Source organism: Mobula birostris, chromosome 19 (genome assembly GCF_030028105.1).
Source record: "Mobula birostris isolate sMobBir1 chromosome 19, sMobBir1.hap1, whole genome shotgun sequence".
Taxonomy (NCBI): Eukaryota; Metazoa; Chordata; class Chondrichthyes; order Myliobatiformes; family Myliobatidae; genus Mobula; species Mobula birostris.
This window is the reverse complement of record NC_092388.1, coordinates 20114429-20135606: the sequence shown is the minus strand read 5'-3', so window position 1 is coordinate 20135606 and position 21178 is coordinate 20114429. Positions and strand designations below refer to the sequence as shown.

At 43.8% G+C, this 21178-nt stretch overlaps 1 protein-coding gene across 5 annotated transcripts in view; it reads right to left on the bottom strand.

Moving 5' to 3' along the window:
* The window catches only part of lars2 (leucyl-tRNA synthetase 2, mitochondrial), a 107747-nt gene that overhangs the window by 18079 nt on the left and 68490 nt on the right, over positions 1 to 21178 (bottom strand). For all 5 annotated transcript variants that reach the window (XM_072283299.1, XM_072283298.1, XM_072283300.1 and 2 more), the window contains 4 exons: positions 19081 to 19263; positions 17122 to 17291; positions 14798 to 14875; positions 1016 to 1127 (listed from right to left, as the gene is read on the bottom strand). In XM_072283299.1, the coding sequence (XP_072139400.1) occupies positions 1016 to 1127; positions 14798 to 14875; positions 17122 to 17291; positions 19081 to 19263 (543 nt within the window). The remainder of the gene's footprint in view (positions 1 to 1015; positions 1128 to 14797; positions 14876 to 17121; positions 17292 to 19080; positions 19264 to 21178) is intronic.

Below are 21178 nucleotides of genomic sequence, written 5' to 3'. Positions count from 1 at the left end.
CATTTTTCATAGGGTTGGACAGAGTAGATGTGGAAAGGTTGTTTCCCTTGGTGGGTAAGTCCAGGACAAGAGGCCATACTCTTAGAATTAGAGGGTACCCAGTTAAAACAGAGATGAGGAGAAATTTTTTTAGCCAGAGGGTCGTGGATTTGTGGAATTCGTTGCCACATACAGCTGTGGAGGCCCGATCATTGAGGGTGTTTAAGGAGGAGATTGACAGGTATCTAATTAGTCAGGGTATCAAGGGACATGGGGAAAAAGCCGGAAATTGGAACCAGATCGGTGAATAGTTTAGCTCATGGGGGAGCTGCGGAGCAGACTCGATGGGCTGAATGGCCTACTTCTGCTCCTTTGTCTTGTGATCTTGTGATTTTCACCCCCTCACCTTCCTCCCCCACACACACACCCCCCAATCCATTTCTGGTATCTCCATGCCTGAATGCTTCAAATCAAAATGCACAAAACTGTTCTGAATTGTTCTACTGCTTGTTACTCACTATCAGTGACAAAAATCACTGCTTTTTGAACACAAGCACACTCACTGGCACAATTTAAAAACTGTTTGCTCTAAACACTGCATAGTGTCTCGTGGCCAGACAAGTGCATGCAAAGTGCATGCTAGTAAGAAAGTGTTCTGCAACAGTCTGCTGTCGTAATTCAGCAGCAGTGCCTCAAATAAACGAAGGGAATCCTGGCTATTTTCTCAATCAGTCTTTGTTCTTTAAGAGCTATCCCAAATAAACAGCAGCCCTAATGAAGTGATTGCCCAATTAACCAGAATCCATTGTATTCATATCTTTTCTTTGTTACCAGATCAAAATTCTGGAATTGTTATTCAATGGCACTACGGGAATATCTTCACCAGAGCAACCAGTAACCCTTTTCCAGTAATGGAAATACGAATTCAAAGGGCTTAATCATGAAATCAACATTACATTCATGCACAGGGTTTATAATTTTTTTTGAAAAGCAATCCTTTCTTGTAGAAGGATAAGAAATGCTTTCTTTGCTTTACCTTTCCATAACTCTGATGCCAGATGTGGAGCCATAGGAGCCACCATAATACACAAGGCAGCTAGAGCTTCTTCATATTCATTGCTATGCAGAATTACTTGAGGTGTAGTTTGCTGAAAGAAAAGTTAAGGGGAGAAGAAAAAATTAAAGCCTTCAATTACTGTGTGAATGGAACTAATTCTTTAAAAACCTAAGAAATGAGGGAGGGCTATTTCACCACTCAGCAAGATCACAGCGGATCCCCTGCTTTCCTATCTGTTCCCTGTATCCTTTAATCCCCTTGTTTAAAAACTTAATAATACCAGAAACGAAAATACTCAATAACTGAGCACTGACAGACTCCTAAGAGAGAGATTGCCAAAGATCTTACAACACACATCAAAGTTGCTGGTGAACGCAGCAGGCCAGGCAACATCTCTAGGAGGAGGTACTGTCGACGTTTCAGGCTGAGACCCTTCGTCAGGACTAACTGAAGGAAGAGTGAATAAGGGATTTGAAAGTTGGAGGGAGAGGGGGAGATCCAAAATGATAGGAGAAAACAGGAGGGGGAGGGATGGAGCCAAGAGCTGGACAGGTGATAGGCAAAAGGGATATGAGAGGATCATGGGACAGGAGGTCCGGGAAGAAAGACAAGGGCGGGGGGGGGTGCCCAGAGGATGGGCAAGGGGTATATTCAGAGGGACAGAGGGAGAAAAAGGAGAGTGAGAGAAAGAATGTGTGTATAAAAATAAGTAACAGATGGGGTACGAGGGGGAGGTGGGGCATTAGTGTAAGTTAGAGAAGTCGATGTTCATGCCATCAGGTTGGAGGCTACCCAGATGGAACATAAGGTGTTGTTCCTCCAACCTGAGTGTGGCTTCATCTTGACAGTAGAGGAGGCCGTGGATAGACATGTCAGAATGGGAATGGGATGTGGAATTAAAATGTGTGGCCACTGGGAGATCCTGCTTTCTCTGGTGGACAGAGCGTAGGTGTTCAGCAAAGCGGTCTCCCAGTCTGCGTCGGGTCTCACCAATATATAAAAGGCCACATCGGGAGCACCGGACGCAGTATATCACCCCAGCCGACTCACAGGTGAAGTGTTGCCTCACCTGGAAGGACTGTTTGGGGCCCTGAATGGTGGTAAGGGAGGAAGTGTAAGGGCATGTGTAGCACTTGTTCCGCTTACACGGATAAGTGCCAGGAGGGAGATCAGTGGGGAGGGATAGGGGGGACGAATGGACAAGGGAGTTGCGTAGGGAGCAATCCCTGCGGAATGCAGAGAGAGGGGGGCAGGGAAAGATGTGCTTAGTGGTGGGATCCCGTTGGAGGTGGCGGAAGTTACGGAGAATAATATGTTGGACCCGGAGGCTGGTGGGGTGGTAGGTGAGGACCAGGGGAACCCTATTCCTAGTGGGGTGGCGGGAGGATGGAGTGAGAGCAGATGTACGTGAAATGGAGGAGATGCGTTTAAGAGCAGAGTTGATAGTGGAGGAAGGGAAGCCCCTTTCTTTAAAAAAGGAAGACATCTCCCTCGTCCTAGAATGAAAAGCCTCATCCTGAGAGCAGATGCGGCGGAGACGGAGGAATTGCGAGAAGGGGATGGCGTTTTTGCAAGAGACAAGGTGAGAAGAGGAATAGTCCAGATAGCTGTGAGAGTCAGTAGGCTTATAGTAGACATCAGTGGATAAGCTGTCTCCAGAGACAGAGACAGAAAGATCTAGAAAGGGGAGGGAGGTGTCGGAAATGGACCAGGTGAACTTGAGGGCAGGGTGAAAGTTGGAGGCAAAGTTAATAAAGTCAACGAGTTCTGCATGCGTGCAGGAAACAGCGCCAATGCAGTCGTCGATGTAGCGAAGGAAAAGTGGGGGACAGATACCAGAATAGGCACGGAACATAGATTGTTCCACAAAGCCAACAAAAAGGCAGGCATAGCTAGGACCCATACGGGTGCCCATAGCTACACCTTTAGTTTGGAGGAAGTGGGAGGAGCCAAAGGAGAAATTATTAAGAGTAAGGACTAATTCCGCTAGATGGAGCAATATACCCCTTGCCCATCCTCTGGGTCCCCCCCCCCGTCTTTCTTTCTGGACCTCCTGTCCCATGATCCTCTCCTATCCCTTTTGCCTATCACCTGTCCAGCTCTTGGCTCCATCCCTCCCCCTCCTGTCTTCTCCTATCATTTTGGATCTCCCCCTCCCCCTCCAACTTTCAAATCCCTTACTCACTCTTCCTTCAGTTAGTCCTGACGAAGGGTCTCGGCCTGAAACGTCGACTGCACCTCTTCCTACAGATGCTGCCTGGCCTGCTGCGTTCACCAGCAACTTTGATGTGTGTTGCTTGAATTTCCAGCATCTGCAGAATTCCTGTTGTTTGCCAAAGATCTTACAATGTTTTAAATAAAGAATTTTATTTTATTTAGAGATATAGCACGGTATCAGGCCCATACCGTCCAATTACACCTATGTGACCAATTAACCTCTTAATCCATACTCTTTTGGAATGTGCGAGGAAACTGGAGCATCCAGAGAAAACCTGCATGCTCACTGGGAGAGTGTACAAATTCCTTACACACAGTGGCGGGAATCGAACCGGGGCACTGACGGCATAATAGCATTATGCTAACCTCTACGCTACTCTATTGCCCCAATTTCTTCTCATTTTGATTCCAAACAGCTAAATCTTTATCGTGTCCCTGCCCAATATCCTTTCTACCGTCTTCACCGATGCTGTCTTTACTATTCTAGTTAACAGCAAGTTCTAAATCATAAATTCACTTTTCTGCATCCTCCAATAGCCCTTCATATCCATCTTGAAGTGATCAGTATTGGATACCATGCTGCAGTTGTGGTTCAACTAGCGTTTTATAAAGAATCAACATATTGTCTTTGTTTGTATGCTATCTTCTATGTATCCATAATTCCAAATGCCTTATTAATTCTGTCTTCACCAGGCTCTTTTCTTTTGGATAAGTGGGAGAATATGGAGCGGTGCTGTCAGAAAAACATCTTTTGTTGCTACTGATAGGTTGAGCTGTGGTGTAAATGCAGCACACAGTCACTCCATTTTCATTTTACATCACCACAATCAATTATATTACCCCCATCATCACCAATTATGCCACAAAGTCCCTCACCCCTTCACCTTTCATGGCCATTCTTTGCAACTTCATTCCAATGACCCTCTCAAAACCTAACACCTCCTCTGTAACCTGTTTTAACCAAATATAACTCTTCAGCCTTCATCTACTTATTGCATAGACAGAAGTATTATCAGAGGTTGTGTGCCCTCTCAATGTGATGCTGTCTTCATGGAATGCCTGCCAAAGTTCAAATTGTTATAAAAAGATGAAGAAATCATTTAGATCGAACAAAAAAAAATATCGTTCTGCATTTTTCTCTTGCATTGTTCACCTCTAGAGACATGATTCATTTCAGAAAAGCACATCATTTGAAATGACCTTTGCCAACTCAGGTGGAGATAATTAATTGGTTCCGAAGTTAAAATTCAGCTGGTGTTTGCTGAAAGCTAAAGTAACATTAAAAAAAAACTGGCTCCCATCTTTCTCAACAGTCACTTTCTCACCCACTAATTCGTTTATTATTCCTTTAGTTTAATAAATTATTTACACAGAATAAGTACATTAAACTTAAATATTTCCTTTACCTTTCAGTTTTATCTTATTTTTTTTCCCACAATATAGCCTCTGTTTTTAATTTAACCATACATTTGTCCATATTTTCTCAAATCACCTGAAGGTGCCTTAGTGTTGAAGGTCCTTCAAAGTAAAGATAAAAATACGAAACAGCACCATTTCAAAACTAAACAATGCAATTTTGTTTCATTCAAAATGTTTTCTGAACAAAAACGTTGAATCCCATTCTCAATTTTTGGGAATGCATTATTAAAAAATTATGATGATGACTAGAGACATACAATGGCTTGATTAAAATTAGAAACACAAGAGATTTTGCAGATCTAGAAATCCAGAGCAAAACTCACAAAATGCTGGAGGAACTCAGCAGGTCAGGCAGCATCTGATGAAGGGTCTCGGTCCAAATTACCCACTGTTTATTCATTTCCATAGATGCTGCCTGACCTGTTAAGTTCCTCCAGCATTTTGTGTTGATTAAAATTATGCTGTATTTTTTTAAAAAATATCCTGTATACCTTTACAGATGTTTGAAATTCTGTATGTTTTTCAGGAAGCATTTATACAAGGGCATTTGGTGGCCAGGTTACGCAATCTGAAAAGAATCTATTCATTGTAAGACATCATCTCTTCAGGTGTCACACAATGTGATAACTTTAGAACCGAAGTTATGGATTATAATGAAACAGGATCTGCAAATAGAGTTTTCAATGAACTGGCTTTAACAGGTACCCAGAAATTCAACAGGGTACTGCTCCATGAAATCAATGACTATTGTGTTTTATACAGTCAGGAACATTATTTTTAAACTTTTTCACGTAGAGATACAGCATGGTAACAGGCCCTTCTGGCCCAATGAGCCCGTGCTGCCCAATTACATTCACGTGACCATTAACCTATTAACTCATGTGTTTTTGGAATGTGGAAGGAAGCTGGAGAACCCGGAGGAAACACAAAGTCACAGGGTGAATGTACAAACTTCTTATAGATAGTGGTGGAAAGCGTAACAAATAATTTATGCATTATGTTACAGATATATCTTTTCTTAAGGTTAAAAAGTTTATTGTTGTTAAACAAACCATAAACCACAAGTTCTTACTGAGGTCAATTAAATGGGACAAAGACGTCTCATGAAACTTCATTCTTATCCACATCTTATCATGCACTATGCTCACACCAAGCACCACCTTCCTCACGTCTCATTATTTCCCATGGCTTTTTCTCTCTCTTCTACCACCTCCTCATGGATTTCAAAATACTGATCCTACTCTTACAGATGTCAGGTTTGCTGGTTTCTTCCTGTACAGAAGGCGTCTTACAGTGATTCTTAACAGAACAGAACATACAGCAGAAGCTGAGCTGGAGATGAAAGAGGAACTGTTGATAAGATTTGCAGACATGAGAGGGAGAAAGTTAGATGAAAATAGGCTTGAGAAAGTTGGTAAGAGGAAATGAAAAGGCAGAGGAAGCTTTTAAGTGCAATCTGAAAGAAGTTTAACTTAGTGTCTTTAAAGCTTTGGCCAACAATGAAGAAGATAACTGCAAAGAATAACAGGGTTATCACAACTGCAGGGCAGGGTGAATGAAGCGAGAATGAGGGCGGTAAAGTCGACATGTTGGGGATTATGAGATACTGGGGTCAATGATAGAGAACAAAAAATGTTGTCTGGAATTATTAACTGCAACATTAGTGCTTCTCAAAATTAGTTAAATACAAAACAACAAAAGCGACTGTGTTCAAATTTGCACTTCCACACATGAGAAATATTTTCCAAGTTTAAAAATAAATTCAAAATATTTCCAGCAAGATCATGAAAAAACAACCTTAAGAGACTGTTTTGGCCTTGGGGAATGAGAACTGCATAAACTACATTCTTTGAGGAGCTCTTTGAATAGAAATCAACAGGGAAAGTTCAATGAAATATATCAAAGGAGATTAGGCCTAACTGCTCCGTTGAAAAACATCATCATACATCATATAAGGTAACATGTCAGCTGTTAATTATCTGTAGGCCAGAAGTCTAGAGGCTTGGATATTGGTCAAAGGGGTTCCTTTAATTATTATTGAAAAATCTAGTCATTATTCATCAGGCAGAAACTATTCCCAAATGATTGCTTTGCACTGCATGTCAAAAAACGCTTTCACAGATTTGTTTATCCAACTGATGTGGAAATGAGTGGGAAAGTAGAGAAGAGTGCAGAGGACGCCAACATCTTTCTCAATACCTAGAACAGTATTTCTGTTATAGTTTATTGCTAAGGCAACTGCTCGAGTGATTTCTTTTTAAATTTCTTTTTAAGGATTGATAGCTTGCACCTACATTCAGTGGTTACTTTATTAGTTACAGGAGTTGGAACCCGGGCTGGTCTTCAGCTGCTGTAGCCCGTCCACTTCAAGTTTCAACGTGTTGTTCATTCAGTGATGCTCTTCAGCATGCCACTGCTGTAATTTGTGGTTATTTGAGTTACTCGCACTTTCCTGTCAGCTTGAACCAGTTTACATAGAAACATAGAAAAAACATAGAAAATAGGTGCAGGAGTAGGCCATTCGGCCCTTCGGCCCTTCGAGCCTGCACCACCATTTATTATGATCATAGCTGATCATCCAACTCAGAACCCTGCATCAGCCTTCCCTCCATACCCCCTGACCCCCGTAGCCACAAGGGCCATATCTAACTCCCTCTTAAATATAGCCAATAAACTGGCCTCAACTGTTTCCTGTGGCAGAGAATTCCACAGATTCACCACTCTCTGAGTGAAGAAGTTTTTCCTAATCTCGGTCCTTAAAGTCTTCCCCTTTATCCTCAAACTGTGACCCCTTGTTCTGGACTTCCCCAACATTGGGAACAATCTTCCTGCATCTAGCCTGTCCAATCCCTTTAGGATTTTATACGTTTCAATCAGATCCCCCCTCAATCTTCTAAATTCCAACGAGTACAAGCCCAGTTCATCCAGTCTTTCTTCATATGAAAGTCCTGCCATCCCAGGAATCAATCTGGTGAACCTTCTTTGTACTCCCTCCATGGCAAGGATGTCTTTCCTCAGATTAGGGGACCAAAACTGCACACAATATTCCAGGTGTGGTCTCACCAAGGCCTTGTACAACTGCAGTAGTACCTCCCTGCTCCTGTACTCAAATCCACTCGCTATAAATGCCAGCATACCATTCGCCTTTTTCACCGCCTGCTGTACCTGCATGCCCACTTTCAATGACTGGTGTATAATGACACCCAGGTCTCGTTGCACCTCCCCTTTTCCTAATCCGCCACCATTCAGATAATAATCTGTTTTCCTATTTTTGCTACCAAAGTGGATAACTTCACATTTATCCACATTAAATTGCATCTGCCATGAATTTGCCCACTCACCTAACCAAGTCACTCTGCATCCTCTTAGCATCCTCCTCACAGCTAACACTGCCACCCAGCTTCGTGTCATCCGCAAACTTGGAGATGCTGCATTTAATTCCCTCATCCAAGTCATTAATATATATTGTAAACAACTGGGGTCCCAGCACTGAGCCTTGCGGTACCCCACTAGTCACCGCCTGCCATTCTGAAAAGGTCCCGTTTATTCCCACTCTTTGCTTCCTGTCTGCTAACCAATTCTCCATCCACATCAATACCTTACCCCCAATACCATGTGCTTTAAGTTTGCACACTAATCTCCTGTGTGGGACCTTGTCAAAAGCCTTTTGAAAATCCAAACATACCACATCCACTGGTTCTCCCCTATCCACTCTACTAGTTACATCCTCAAAAAATTCAATGAGATTCGTCAGACATGATTTTCCCTTCACAAATCCATGCTGACTTTGTCCGATGATTTCACCGCTTTCCAAATGTGCTGTTATCACATCTTTGATAACTGACTCCAGCAGTTTCCCCACCACCGACGTTAGGCTAACCGGTCTATAATTCCCCGGTTTCTCTCTCCCTCTTTTTTTAAAAAGTGGGGTTACATTAGCCACCCTCCAATCCTCAGGAACTAGTCCAGAATCTAACGAGTTTTGAAAAATTATCACTAATGCATCCACTATTTCTTGGGTTACTTCCTTAAGCACTCTAGGATGCAGACCATCTGGCCCTGGGGATTTATCTGCCTTCAATCCCTTCAATTTACCTAACACCACTTCCCTACTAACAAGTATTTCGCTCAGTTCCTCCATCTCACTGGACCCTCTGTCCCCTACTATTTCTGGAAGATTATTTATGTCCTCCTTAGTGAAGACAGAACCAAAGTAATTATTCAATTGGTCTGCCATGTCCTTGCTCCCCATAATCAATTCACCTGTTTCTGTCTGTAGGGGACCTACATTTGTCTTTACCAGTCTTTACATACCTATAAAAGCTTTTACAGTCAGTTCTTACGTTCCCTGCCAGTTTTCTCTCATAATCTTCTTTCCCCTTCCTAATTAAGCCCTTTGTCCTCCTCTGCTGAACTCTGAATTTCTCCCAGTCCTCAGGTGAGCCACTTTCTCTGGCTAATTTGTATGCTTCTTCTTTGGAATTGATACTATCCCTAATTTCTCTTGTCAGCCACGGGTGCACTACCTTCCTTGATTTATTCTTTTGCCAAACTGGGATGAACAATTGTTGTAGTTCATCCATGCAACCTTTAAATGCTTGCCATTGCATATCCACCATCAATCCTTTAAGTGTCATTTGCCAGTCTAGCTTAGCTAATTCACGTCTCATACCTTCAAAGTTACCCCTCTTTAAGTTCAGAACCTTTGTTTCTGAATTAACTATGTCACTCTCCATCTTAATGAAGCATTCCACCATATTATGGTCACTCTTACCCAAAGGGCCTCTCACGACAAGATTGCTAATTAAGCCTTCCTCATTGCTCAAAACCCAGTCCAGAATAGCCTGCTCTCTAGTTGGTTCCTCGACATGTTGGTTCAAAAAACCATCCCGCATACATTCCAAGAAATCCTCTTCCTCAGCACCTTTACCAATTTGGTTCACCCTATCTACATGTAGATTGAAGTCACCCATTATAACTGCTGTTCCTTTATTGCACACATTTCTAATTTCCTGTTAAATACCATCTCCGACCTCACTACTACTGTTAGGTGGCCTGTACACAACTCCCACCAGCGTCTTCTACCCCTTAGTGTTACGCAGCTCTACCCATATCGATTCCACATCTTCCCGGCTTATGTCCTTCCTTTCTATTGCGTTAGTCTCTTCTTTAACCAGCAATGCCACCCCACCTCCCCTTCCTTCATGTCTATCCCTCCTGAATATTGAATATCCCTGAACGTTGAGCTCCCATCCTTGGTCACCCTGGAGCCATGTCTCTGTGATCCCAACTAAATCATAATCATTAATAACAATCTGCACTTTCAATTCATCCACCTTATTACGAATGCTCCTTGCATTGACACACAAAGCCTTCAGGCACTCTTTTACAACTCTCTTAGCCCTTATACAATTATGTTGAAAAGTGGCCCTTTTTAATGCTTGCCCTGGATTTGTCAGCCTGCCACTTTTACTCTTCTCCTCCCATCCCTCTCGTTAACAAGGCAATGCTCACTTAGAACTGCTGTTCACTGAATGGTTTTTGTTTTTTGCACCATTCCCTGTAAACCATTGTCGTGAAAATCCCAAGGTTTCAGCAGTTTCTGAGATACTTAAACTATTCCATCTGAGACCTGCAATAATTCCATAGTCAGTCACTTAGATCTCAATTCTTCATCATTGTGATGTTTGATCTGAATCTCTTGACCATGTCTGCATATTTTTATCCATTGAGTTGCTCCAACACAATTGGCTGATTAGATATTTGCATTAACAAGCAGGTGTACAGGTGTATCTAATAAAGTGGCCACTAAGTGTTTATTAAGCACTACTCATAATGGAGATCAAAATATGGAAGAGAGAGAGGAGAATAAAGGAATGAACAGGTCAGAGGAAGGAGAACAAAAGTTGTGTATGAAACAAACAAAGCGAGTTTCTACCTTAAACAGTCAGATTATCCCCTGAGAAAACTTCAGAGTAATTAATTGGAACAAAATTCATTCCATCTGTTAGGTTACAATTGGATACCCATCAAAATAACAAGAATTCAAATATGGACACTAAGTGTGGCAATCACACTTGGAGGCAAGTACCCCAAAGGAAAAAAAAAGATAAACAGAATCAAAGAAACTTTAGAAACACAAACAGGGATTCAAGGCTGAATCAAAATGTTAATAAAATAAATTCATAAATACAAGAGATACCACAGATGCTGGAAATCCTGACCAACACACAGAAAGTGCTGGAGTAACTCAGCATGTCAGGCAGCATCTATGGAGGGGAATAAACAGTTTCAGGCTGAGACCCTTCATTAGGTCTGGAAATGGAGGTGGCAGAGGCCAGAAGAAGAAGAAGATGGAGGAGAAGGAGTACAAGCTGGCAGGTGATTGCTGAAGTCAGGTGAGGTAGAAGGTGGGCTTGTAGGAGAGAGAGGTGAAGTAAGAAGCTGGGAGGTGATAGGCAGAAGAGGTGAAGGGCTAAAGAAGAAGGAATCTGATGGGACAGGAAATGGACCATGGAAGAAAGGGAAGGAGGAGGCACACCAGAGACAAGTGATGGGCAACAGGCAGGTGAGGAGAAGGGGCTAAGATGGGAACCAGAATGGGGGATGGGGATAGAAGAAGAAGAAGAAGAGGAGGAGGAGGAGGAGGAGGAGGGGGAGGAGGAGGAGGAGGGGGAGGAGGAGGAGGAGGAGGGGGAGGAGGAGGAGGAGGAGGAGGAGGAGGAGGAGGAGGAGGAGGGGGAGGAGGAGGAGGAGGAGGGGGAGGGGGAGGGGGAGGGGGAGGAGGAGGAGGAGGGGGAGGGGGAGGAGGAGGGGGAGGGGGAGGGGGAGGAGGAGGGGGAGGGGGAGGAGGAGGGGGAGGGGGAGGAGGAGGGGGAGGGGGAGGAGGAGGGGGAGGGGGAGGAGGAGGGGGAGGAGGAGGGGGAGGGGGAGGAGGGGGAGGAGGAGGAGGGGGAGGAGGGGGAGGGGAGGGGGAGGGGGAGGGGAGGGGGAGGGGGAGGGGGAGGAGGAGGAGGAGGAGAAAAAAAAATTATTTGAGAAATCTATGTTCATGCTACCAGGTTGGAGGCTAACTAGATGGAATATTAGGTGTTGCTCTTAAAATCTGAGAGTAGCCTCATCATAGTAGTAGAGGAGTCCATGGACTATGATTTTAGAATGGGAATTTGAATTGAAATCAGTGTCCACTGGGAAATCCCATCTTTTGTGGCAAATGGAGCAAAGGTACTCAACGAAGCAGTTCACCCAGTCTGCACCAGGTCTCACCAATGTGGAGGAGGCCATATTGGCAGCACAGATACAGTAGATGACCCTGACAGACTTACACGTGAAGTGTTGCCTCTTTTGGACAACGTCTGGGGCCCTGAGTGGTGGTAAGGGAAGAAGTTCACTTGCCCCACTTGCAGGGATATGCACCAGGAGGAAGATCAGTGAGGAGGGACAAATGGACAAGGGAGTCACATAGAGAGAGATTCCCAATGGAAAGTGGAGAGTGGCAGAGGAGGGAAGGAAAGATGTGCTCAGTGGGATGATGCTGTTGTAGATGGCAGAAAGTGATGTGAATGATGTGAAAGGTAATAGGGTGGTAGGAAAGGACCAGTGGAATTCCATCCCTGATATAGTACAGAGAGGATGGAGTGAGGGCATATGTACAGGAAAAGGAGGAGATGCGGGTGAGTGCGGCATCAATGGAGGTGGAAGGGAAATCCCATTCGTTGAAGGAGGAGGACATCTCGGATATCCTATTGTAGAGTGGAAAGCCTCATATTGAGAACAGATGCAGTGGAGACAGATGAATTGAGTAAAGGGATAACATTTTTACAAGTGACAGGGCAAGAAGAGGTATAGTCAGGATAGCTGTGAGAGTTAGTAGGCTTACAAAAGATATCAGTAAATAGTCTTGTCTGCAGAGAAGGAGCCAGCAAGATTGAGAAAGGAGAGCGAGGTGTCAGAGATGATCCAAGTAAATTTCGGGGCAGGGTGAAAGTTGGAGGCAAAAACGATGAAATTGATGAGCTCGGCATATCTGGAAGAAACAGCATCGATGCAGTCATCGACGTGATGTAGAAATAATAGAATAGAAATAGAATAGCGTAGTCAAAAATAATGGAAATTGTAAGCTGTCTTTTGTGATTACAAAGTTGAATCTCAATTGAAGGCTAACAAAATAAGTTGGAAACTGCAATTAAAGTTGAATTAAAAATGAATAGAATTTGTTACTTCAACAACAGATGCACAGCTTCATACCTCGAGGAATCCCACTGCAGAAGAGGAACTGACTAACCGCTACTAATATTCTGCACACAAGTTTAAATCAGAATCTCAAATACTGAGCTCCGGTATAGAAAAGAAATTTAGCTTTCTGTAATATCTCAACAACAAAAAAAAACTCAGTTCTCTATTCTAGACCATTTTTCCTTTTCGAGCTAGTTTTGAGAAGTGCGATTTGATTTTGAGGTGGGTGGAGGGAGGGGCGTTGCAAGCCAGTTCTGGCTCACAGCAGCTTCACTCCTAATTGTTTGTGCTTTGCCTACCACCTCACCACATTTCTGCCCGATAATTCTTGCACCAATGTGTTACTCTTCTCACTTCCTAGCTCCTTTAGTTTGAGCTAGCTACTTAATTTGGGGTGTATGGGGTGTCCAGGGAGGGGTAGCACCTCTGGTGAAGGGGCCTGTCGTATCCATTCTGGGGCAGCTCACTCACCTTTGGTCCCCAGTGGACACTCAGCTCTCACCAGCGGCTCCAAGTAGCTGTTTGCATGTGACAGCGGCCACAACCCAGTACACAGGTGAGGGTAGCAAGTGGCCACATACTCCGATGAGATAGGGGCGCGCCTACCCGAGCATCTGAAGTCAGCTCCGACGGGCTGGGTGGACGAGATCTACAGTGAGATCCAGTGGCTCGGAAGACAGTACTGCAATGCTCCGTGGAGAGCCAAGGGCATGGCAAGGCACAGGAGATGTCATGGTCACGCACTGCAACCAAGGAAGACCCCAGTTTGTGGTGCTTGTTTGTACCACTGGACTTGAACTTCTGAAGTCAAGAGAGAGGAACTAACCCAGTGCAATGGCTTTTCCACTTAAAAAACTCTCCCGCACATGTTTCCTGTCATCACTGGAAACAGTGAACAACCTCCACTACTTAATTCAATGGGAATGAAACTAAGATCTATTTATTCCATTTAAACGGTGGATGACCTGGAAGACACTTCTCTGAACATGTGTAACGTCTGCATCCTCTTCTTCACTAATGCCAGTGACATTTTTTATCCATCTAATAACCCTGACCTCACTGGAGTTGGAACAAGAGCAAAACAGATGAAGGCGGTAGGGAATGTAGGGAGAATGAAATGGAATTAATGTAGATGGATGGTTGACACTCAACATGGACTCGGTGAATTGAAGAGTCTCTGTGCAGTATGAACTGATAGGATCTCCCTCCCCTTCTCTATTCTTACAGCCCTTATTGAGATTTATTTTCTTAAAAAAATAAACTTACTTGGCTCCCTAATATTAATTCAGATGTAGTGCATTTTGCACCTGCTGCTCTGCCCTCGTAACAAACTAGCTGAAGACAGGAGAGTGGAAACAGGACTTGCTTCATGTCCTCTTGTAACACTTCAGCGAGATGCTCCGTCATCTTCTTTTCCTCCCTGTGGGAAATTCCTGGCTTCCATTTGGCAGCTTACAGAGCTCTTAATATTTAAAATGATTGCTTTCAGCTGTAGCACAGTTGCCAGGAAACTTGATGGGATCAGAAAACTGATGCTCAAATGCCACTCCAGGGATGACTTGGGAGGTGGGGGTTTGCTACAGTGGTCGGAGTGCCATGTTTTAGAATACAGAACAGTAGAGTACAGTACAGGCCATTGTTTATGGGTTTTGCTTTCAAAAACACAAGAGTCATAAGATCATCCTCTACAGAAGTACAAGTTATTTGAAAACCAAAGAAAAAAAATCATGGAAATTTAATTTCAATTCAGTTCTAAATATTCTCATTCTTAACATTACAATTCAAAGCTGCCTGACAGATGTGTCCTTCCCCTGACTGAGATACTTACAGTCAGTTGTACTCACTAACTTCCTGCTTCTTGCGCTTAGAGATTTGTGGAACTGCACTTACTGATAAAGTGTTTGTGAGGCCCATTAGCCGGGATATTGCAGCATTCAGCAGGAAATCCTTGGTCATGTAGCTGGTTACCTAAACACATTCAAGAAAGGGAAACACAATTAAAAACAATTTTTGCAATGCTTGGCCAGCCAACTGGAAACTGCAGACCACTATCCTCTGCTCTAGAAACAAAGGCATACATTTACTGCAGTTTTACCCTGGTAGGAGGATTTAAAATGATTGCGATCAGCTGCAGCAGACTTGATGGAATCAGAAAATTGATGCTCAAATGCCACTCCAGAGATGGGTGGGAAGGGAGAGTTGGGGTGTTGCTCTACTGTATGGAGTGCCATGCTTTAGAATATAGAACAGAATAATACAGCACAGGTCCTTCAGTCCACAACATTGTGCTGACCCTTTAACCTACTCCAAGATATGGGTGCCACAGTAGTGCAGTGGTTAGTGCAATGCTATTACAGCTCGGGGCATTGAGTTTGGAATTTAAGACCATCTGTAAGGAGCCTGTACATCCTCTCTGTGGAATGTGCAGGTTTAACCAGGTGCTCTGGTTTCCTCCCACAATCCAAAGACGTACCAGGTAGGTTAATTGGTCATTGTAAACTGTCCTGTGATTAGGTTCGGGTTAAATTGGGATTGTCAGGGGTTGCAGGGCAGTACAACTCACAGGGTTGGAAGGGCCTACTCTGCACTGTATCTCTACATAAATAACAAAAAATAAATCCATCTAACTCTTCCCTCCCACATAGCCCTCCATTTTTCTTTCATCCATGTGCCTATCAATAAGTCTATTAAATGTCCCTAATCTATCTGCCTCTATTATCAGCCCCAGCAGAACATTCCACACACCTATTACTCTCTGTGTAAAAAAATAAGGATTGTAACTTTCGCTTGCTTTAATTTTTTTGATGCCGTTAAGTTCTATTGTGTGTCATTCACAGAGCAAGCTTCACCAGTGATAAGCAACTACTTAGCCATAATCTCCCAGCCACAGGATTACAGATCACAAAAGATCACCCCCATTTTCCCTGTTACGCTGGCAATTTTCTCCCTTCTCACGAAGATAACAAGAATTTGTTGAGCTTTACTTTCAAGGGCATAATTGAACTGGACGGCAAGAAGGAGTAGAACTACCGCAGCTATCTCCAACCTTTAATCGATACGCAAAAATGCTTTTAATAACATTTCCAGTAGCAGAATCACTGGTAATCAGAAGTAAAGTGAACACTTTAAAGAAGAAAGTAAATACAAGGTTTTTCCAACTACATTCCCACATTGAACAAATTATTCTTCAACTCCACTTATTGTATTTTAGTTTTACTTTATTTAGCGATACAGCGTGAAGTTGGCTCTTCCAGCCCTTCTAGCCATGCAACCACACAGCCCCCATTAACCGTCACATAATCACAGGACGATTTACACTGACTAATTAACCTAGCCAGTACTGTAAGGGAAGACCGGATCACCCGGGGAAATCTCACATACTCCATGGAGAGGATGTACAGAGACTCCTTACAGAACAGCACCAGAAATTAACTTCGACCTCTGGAGTGCCAAGCTGTATTGGCATCGCACTAATTGCTACAGATCTAAAGTGTGGCTATGGCCATTTCTTTTGGGACATATCAAACAGTCTTTCTTTTAATCCTGGAGGGTTGGAGGCTGAGGGCTGTCTTAATAGAAGTGTATAACATCATGAGAGGCATAGATAGGATGGACAGTAGGAGTCACAAAGGCACAAGTAGCCCGCACAGCACCAGTTTGTGCCTCTTCACTGAGAATTCGCCGTTAAGATCGAATAGGTTAGTCCTAACTGCAAGAAATAGAAGCAGTGGAAAACCATTGTGTCCTTGAACCTACCCGACATCTGAGTTAGACTGGGGCTGAACCAGTAGCTCCACACTATTTGCCTGTCTAGTTTCCAAGCATATATTAATCTCAACTCTGTGCATAATCAAAAAATGAGCATCCATTTGTATTTTATACATTATCGTATACTGTATATCTCATGAGAAATTCCAAAACATCACAGCCATAAATGAAATATATATTGGAACATACATATCAATTTCAAGTAACATTGTTTGTTCTTATCGACACAGGGAATGGAGCAAAGGAGAGAATTTTGGAAGCAATTTCATAGCTTCTTTTTGTTAGCTACGTACAGGCTCTTCAGACACAAAAATAATTGACCATTACAAGCAGAACAGTTTAAAGTACCCATTTTGAAGGAGCGTTTCCTCAACAATCCCAAACATTCAATGTCTTAGAGAAATGACATAAACTGGTAGGTAACCCAGTAAGACACACATACTTACTTGTGAAACTGTGTAGTTTTTGCTCTGCCATATCTTCTTGGCTTCTGACTTCTCCTTTTCATTGAGGAGGTCCGGACAAGGGGTTACTGCAGCAGTCCGAGCATCTATTAACTTTGTTACCAGGGTCCAGAGCCGTACTTGCCACCTCAACACACCAGGAATGGCATCCGCTGAGGGGAGACGATGATGAACAAGTAAGTATTCTACAGGCTACGGCATCTCACAATCTCAGGTCAGCATTCTCGTGCTGGCTGTCAGAGCTTTTATTCTTGGTCATATATTACGTTTTATTTATAACGTGTTACTTCTTCATTGTCCAGAATCTGTCTGATGCCCTTTTACAAAAAACATTGACAGAGTCAGCTTCTCAGATTCAGCATATCAGAACTTGGTTGAAAAAAACTTTTCATCAGTTACGAATGACTCTAGCCCTTCATCATCTCCTTTTTACTCCAATCATTAATGACTTAATCATTAATTTGCAAGTAAGAAGGTGTTTACCATCTCCTCTCAACACTGACACAATGTGTTGTTGTTTGATTTCTCTGCCCAATCAGAAACATTCTCTTTGTTCCCGCCACCCTCCCCTCCTCGGCAACTTAAACCGTATTTGATCTCTAACCTTTCTCAGTTCCAATAAAATGTCATAAATCTGAAATACTAAGTCAGTTTTCCTCTCCAGAGATGCTGTCTGATCCGCTGAGCATTTTCAGCATTTTCTATTTTTATTTCAGACTTCCCAGCATCTGCTGTCTTGTCAACTCTATGAGCCCCAGTGTTTATATTCATTATTCTCTCAAATCTATATAAAATCTAAGGTTTATATTCCTAATTAAGTTGCAGGATGGGAGTGTCACTGATAAGGCCAGTATTTTCTGCCGTCCATAAATGTTCTCAGGGGGGTGGTGGTGAGCCACCTTGAACCTCTACAGTCTGTGTGAAGGTACAAATACACTCCTATAAAGTTAAAATACCAGGCTGTTGACACAGTTATGACTGAAGAATAAATAGTACCAAATGGTAACAGCAACACACATAAAAGTTGCTGGTGGAACGCAGCAGGCCAGGCAGCATCTCTAGGAAGAGGTACAGTCGATGTTTCGGGCTGAGACCCTTCGTCAGGACTAACTGAAAGAAAAGCTAGTAAGAGATATGAAAGTGGGAGGGGGAGGGGGAGATCCGAAATGATAGGAGAAGACAGGAGGGGGAGGGATGGAGCCAAGAGCTGGACAGGTGATTGGCAAAAGGGATATGAGAGGATCATGGGACAGGAGGCCTAGAGAGAAAGAAAAGGGGGAAGGGGAAGACCAGAGGATGGGCAAGGAGTATAGTGAGAGGGACAGAGGGAGAAAAAGGAGAGAGAGAGAAAAAGAATGTATGTATATAAATAAATATATAATGGATGGTGTACAAGGGGGAGGAGGGGCATTAGCAGAAGTCTGAGAAGTCAATGTTCATGCCATCAGGTTGGAGGCTACCCAGACGGAATATAAGGTGTTGTTCCTCCAACCTGAGTGTGGCTTCATCTTGACAGTAGAGGAGGCCATGGATAGACATATCAGAATGGGAATGGGACGTGGAATTAAAATGTGTGGCCGCTGGGAGATCCTGCTTTCTCTGGCGGACAGAGCGTAGGTGTTCAGCTAAACGATCTCCCAGTCTGCATCGGGTCTCACCCATATATAGAAGGCCTCATCGGGACTTAGCTTGGTGTGTGACTTGGTGGGCAAATTGCGAGTGATAGTGTTCCCATTCCAATGACTCCTTTGTCACTTTAGGTGGATCTGGGCGATCCTCTTAAAGAAACCTGGATGAACTGACGCACTTTGCAGAAGATACATGCTGCAGCCAGAATTGAAGGGAGGGAGTTTATGGTGAGGAGGTGGCTCTGTCCTGGAAGGTGTCATCCATATAAGCAGCAATAAGATATTTATTGGCTGCTTCAGCTCAGTCACTTACTTTTAACATCCCACAGAATGTCCTGGTCAGGAGGGGCAGCGTAGAGAATATACAGGCGCACAGTATCAATCCCATACTGTTGGATTACTACCGCTGGATCAATGCCATTGTGTTTGGATTTGCTCATCTTTTCCCAGGAGATCTGGAGTTTCTCTGAGGTCCTAGCATGGACTGGATCAGGACCTTGGAGGAAAAATAAAAACTGCTAAGTAAATATTCATTTTCTGAGCTCAGTCTGTCACATCCAAACATGAGGCTAAGTCTTTGGTTTAATTCTTCACAAGATGTGAATGCCATTCTCGAAGCAATGAACAGAGCAGCATTTTCAGAAGACAGGTTTAAATCAACCATATTGTTATGGGTCTGCAATCACATTTAAGGCCAAGCAGGCAGGAGTGACAGGTTTCCTTCATTACGGGAGATGCATAAAACAATCGGATTTTTGAGATAATCCGTTTGTTTCATGGTCAGTGATACTGACACTAATCTGTCAATCTAGATATATACAAGAAATCAACAGAATTTGAAATTGCCAGCTGCTGTGGTGAGATTTCAGTTTCTATCTCTCTTTTCAGTAACTGGGCTGACGAATTACCACAAAGCACGGACACTGCAAAGACACCCAGCTTAACTGATACTGATCAAAAACAGCCAGTGTTCTAAGCGAGTGCACCACTGTCTGGCATGAAGGCGCCAGCGCACAGGATCAGAAAAAGCTGCAAGCGTGGGCAGAAGCCTCACCGCCACCGAGGAAATCTTGAAAAGGTGATGCCTCAGAAAGGTGGCATCCATCAATAGCACTCAGGACACCCAGGACATGTCCTCGTCTCATTACTACCATCAGGGAGAGGTACACGAGGCTGATGATGCATTTTAGGAGCAGCTTCTTCCCCCCCAACCCACCGCCAGATTTCCAAATGATGCTTGAACCAATTAATACTACCTCGCTATTTTCCTCTCTTTTTGCACTAATTAATTTTTTTTTAGGTATTCCTTATTGTAGCCTACAGTCATGTTGCACTTTACTGCTGCTGTAAACCAACACATTCCCTGACTCGTGTCAGTGACAATAAACCTGATTCTGTAACACTTGAAAAATACATGGGTCTTCAGGAAAAGTAAATTAAGTTGGTTGGAGAAGTACTTTTCTAATTGGCATTGAGGTCACTCTCTGTTGCAAGGACATGGTGGTGGATCAGACCCAAGTGCTGAACATGGGCGCGGAGGCCGAGTCGGGAGGCGTTACGGTCGTAGCGAGCGTGGAATTGGTGTCCAAGAGAGTCTTTACCACGAGTCTTGGTTTTAGTCGCGAATTCGGGCATGATGCCAGACTTAGAACTGATAGTCCTAAGGACCATGGAACAGGGTCACTCATACCCAAATCGACCAATGAACTGGCAGCTCCTTGTTGTGATCACAGGGTCTTTATCCTGCAGTTTCTGATGGGAAGCAGGTGTGTGTAGTTAGTGGGACCTGGGAATGATTGGAAATTAAATGAGGTGATTGAGGCCCAATTCCTGTGGTAAATAGCAAGGTGGGGGATTGCTAGAAGGGACCATGACAGTACATCCTCCTCAGTGGGAGCCTCTAGGCCTGTCTGGATGGTCCCGATGAAAGTTCTGGATGAGGGAAGGGTCTAGGATGAAGGAACGGGGGACCCAGGAACGCTCTTCTGGACGGTACCCTTTCCAGTCCACCAGGTACTGGAAAATCCCTGCCCTGACGGTGTACATCTAGTAGTCATCAGACGGTGTATGCCGGATGGTTGTCGATGATACGGGCAGGTGGGAGAGTCTCAGCTGAGGAACACAAGGGGCTGACGGAAACTGGCTTTAACTCAGACACATGAAAGGTTGGGTGGATGCACATGGATCTAGGCAGCTTTAGACAGACCGCTGTGGGATTGATAACCCTTTCAACCTTAACGGTCCCAGGAAGCGAGGGGCGAGTTTCCTATGTTCGTTCTTGAGCGGGATGTCCTTGGAGGAAAGCCACACCATCTGCCCAGGTTGGCACCAGCACCAGAGTCCGGTGTCGGTCGGCTGTCTTCTTATTTCGATTTGTTGATCTGAGTAGGGCTGTGCGTGTCTCCTCCCAA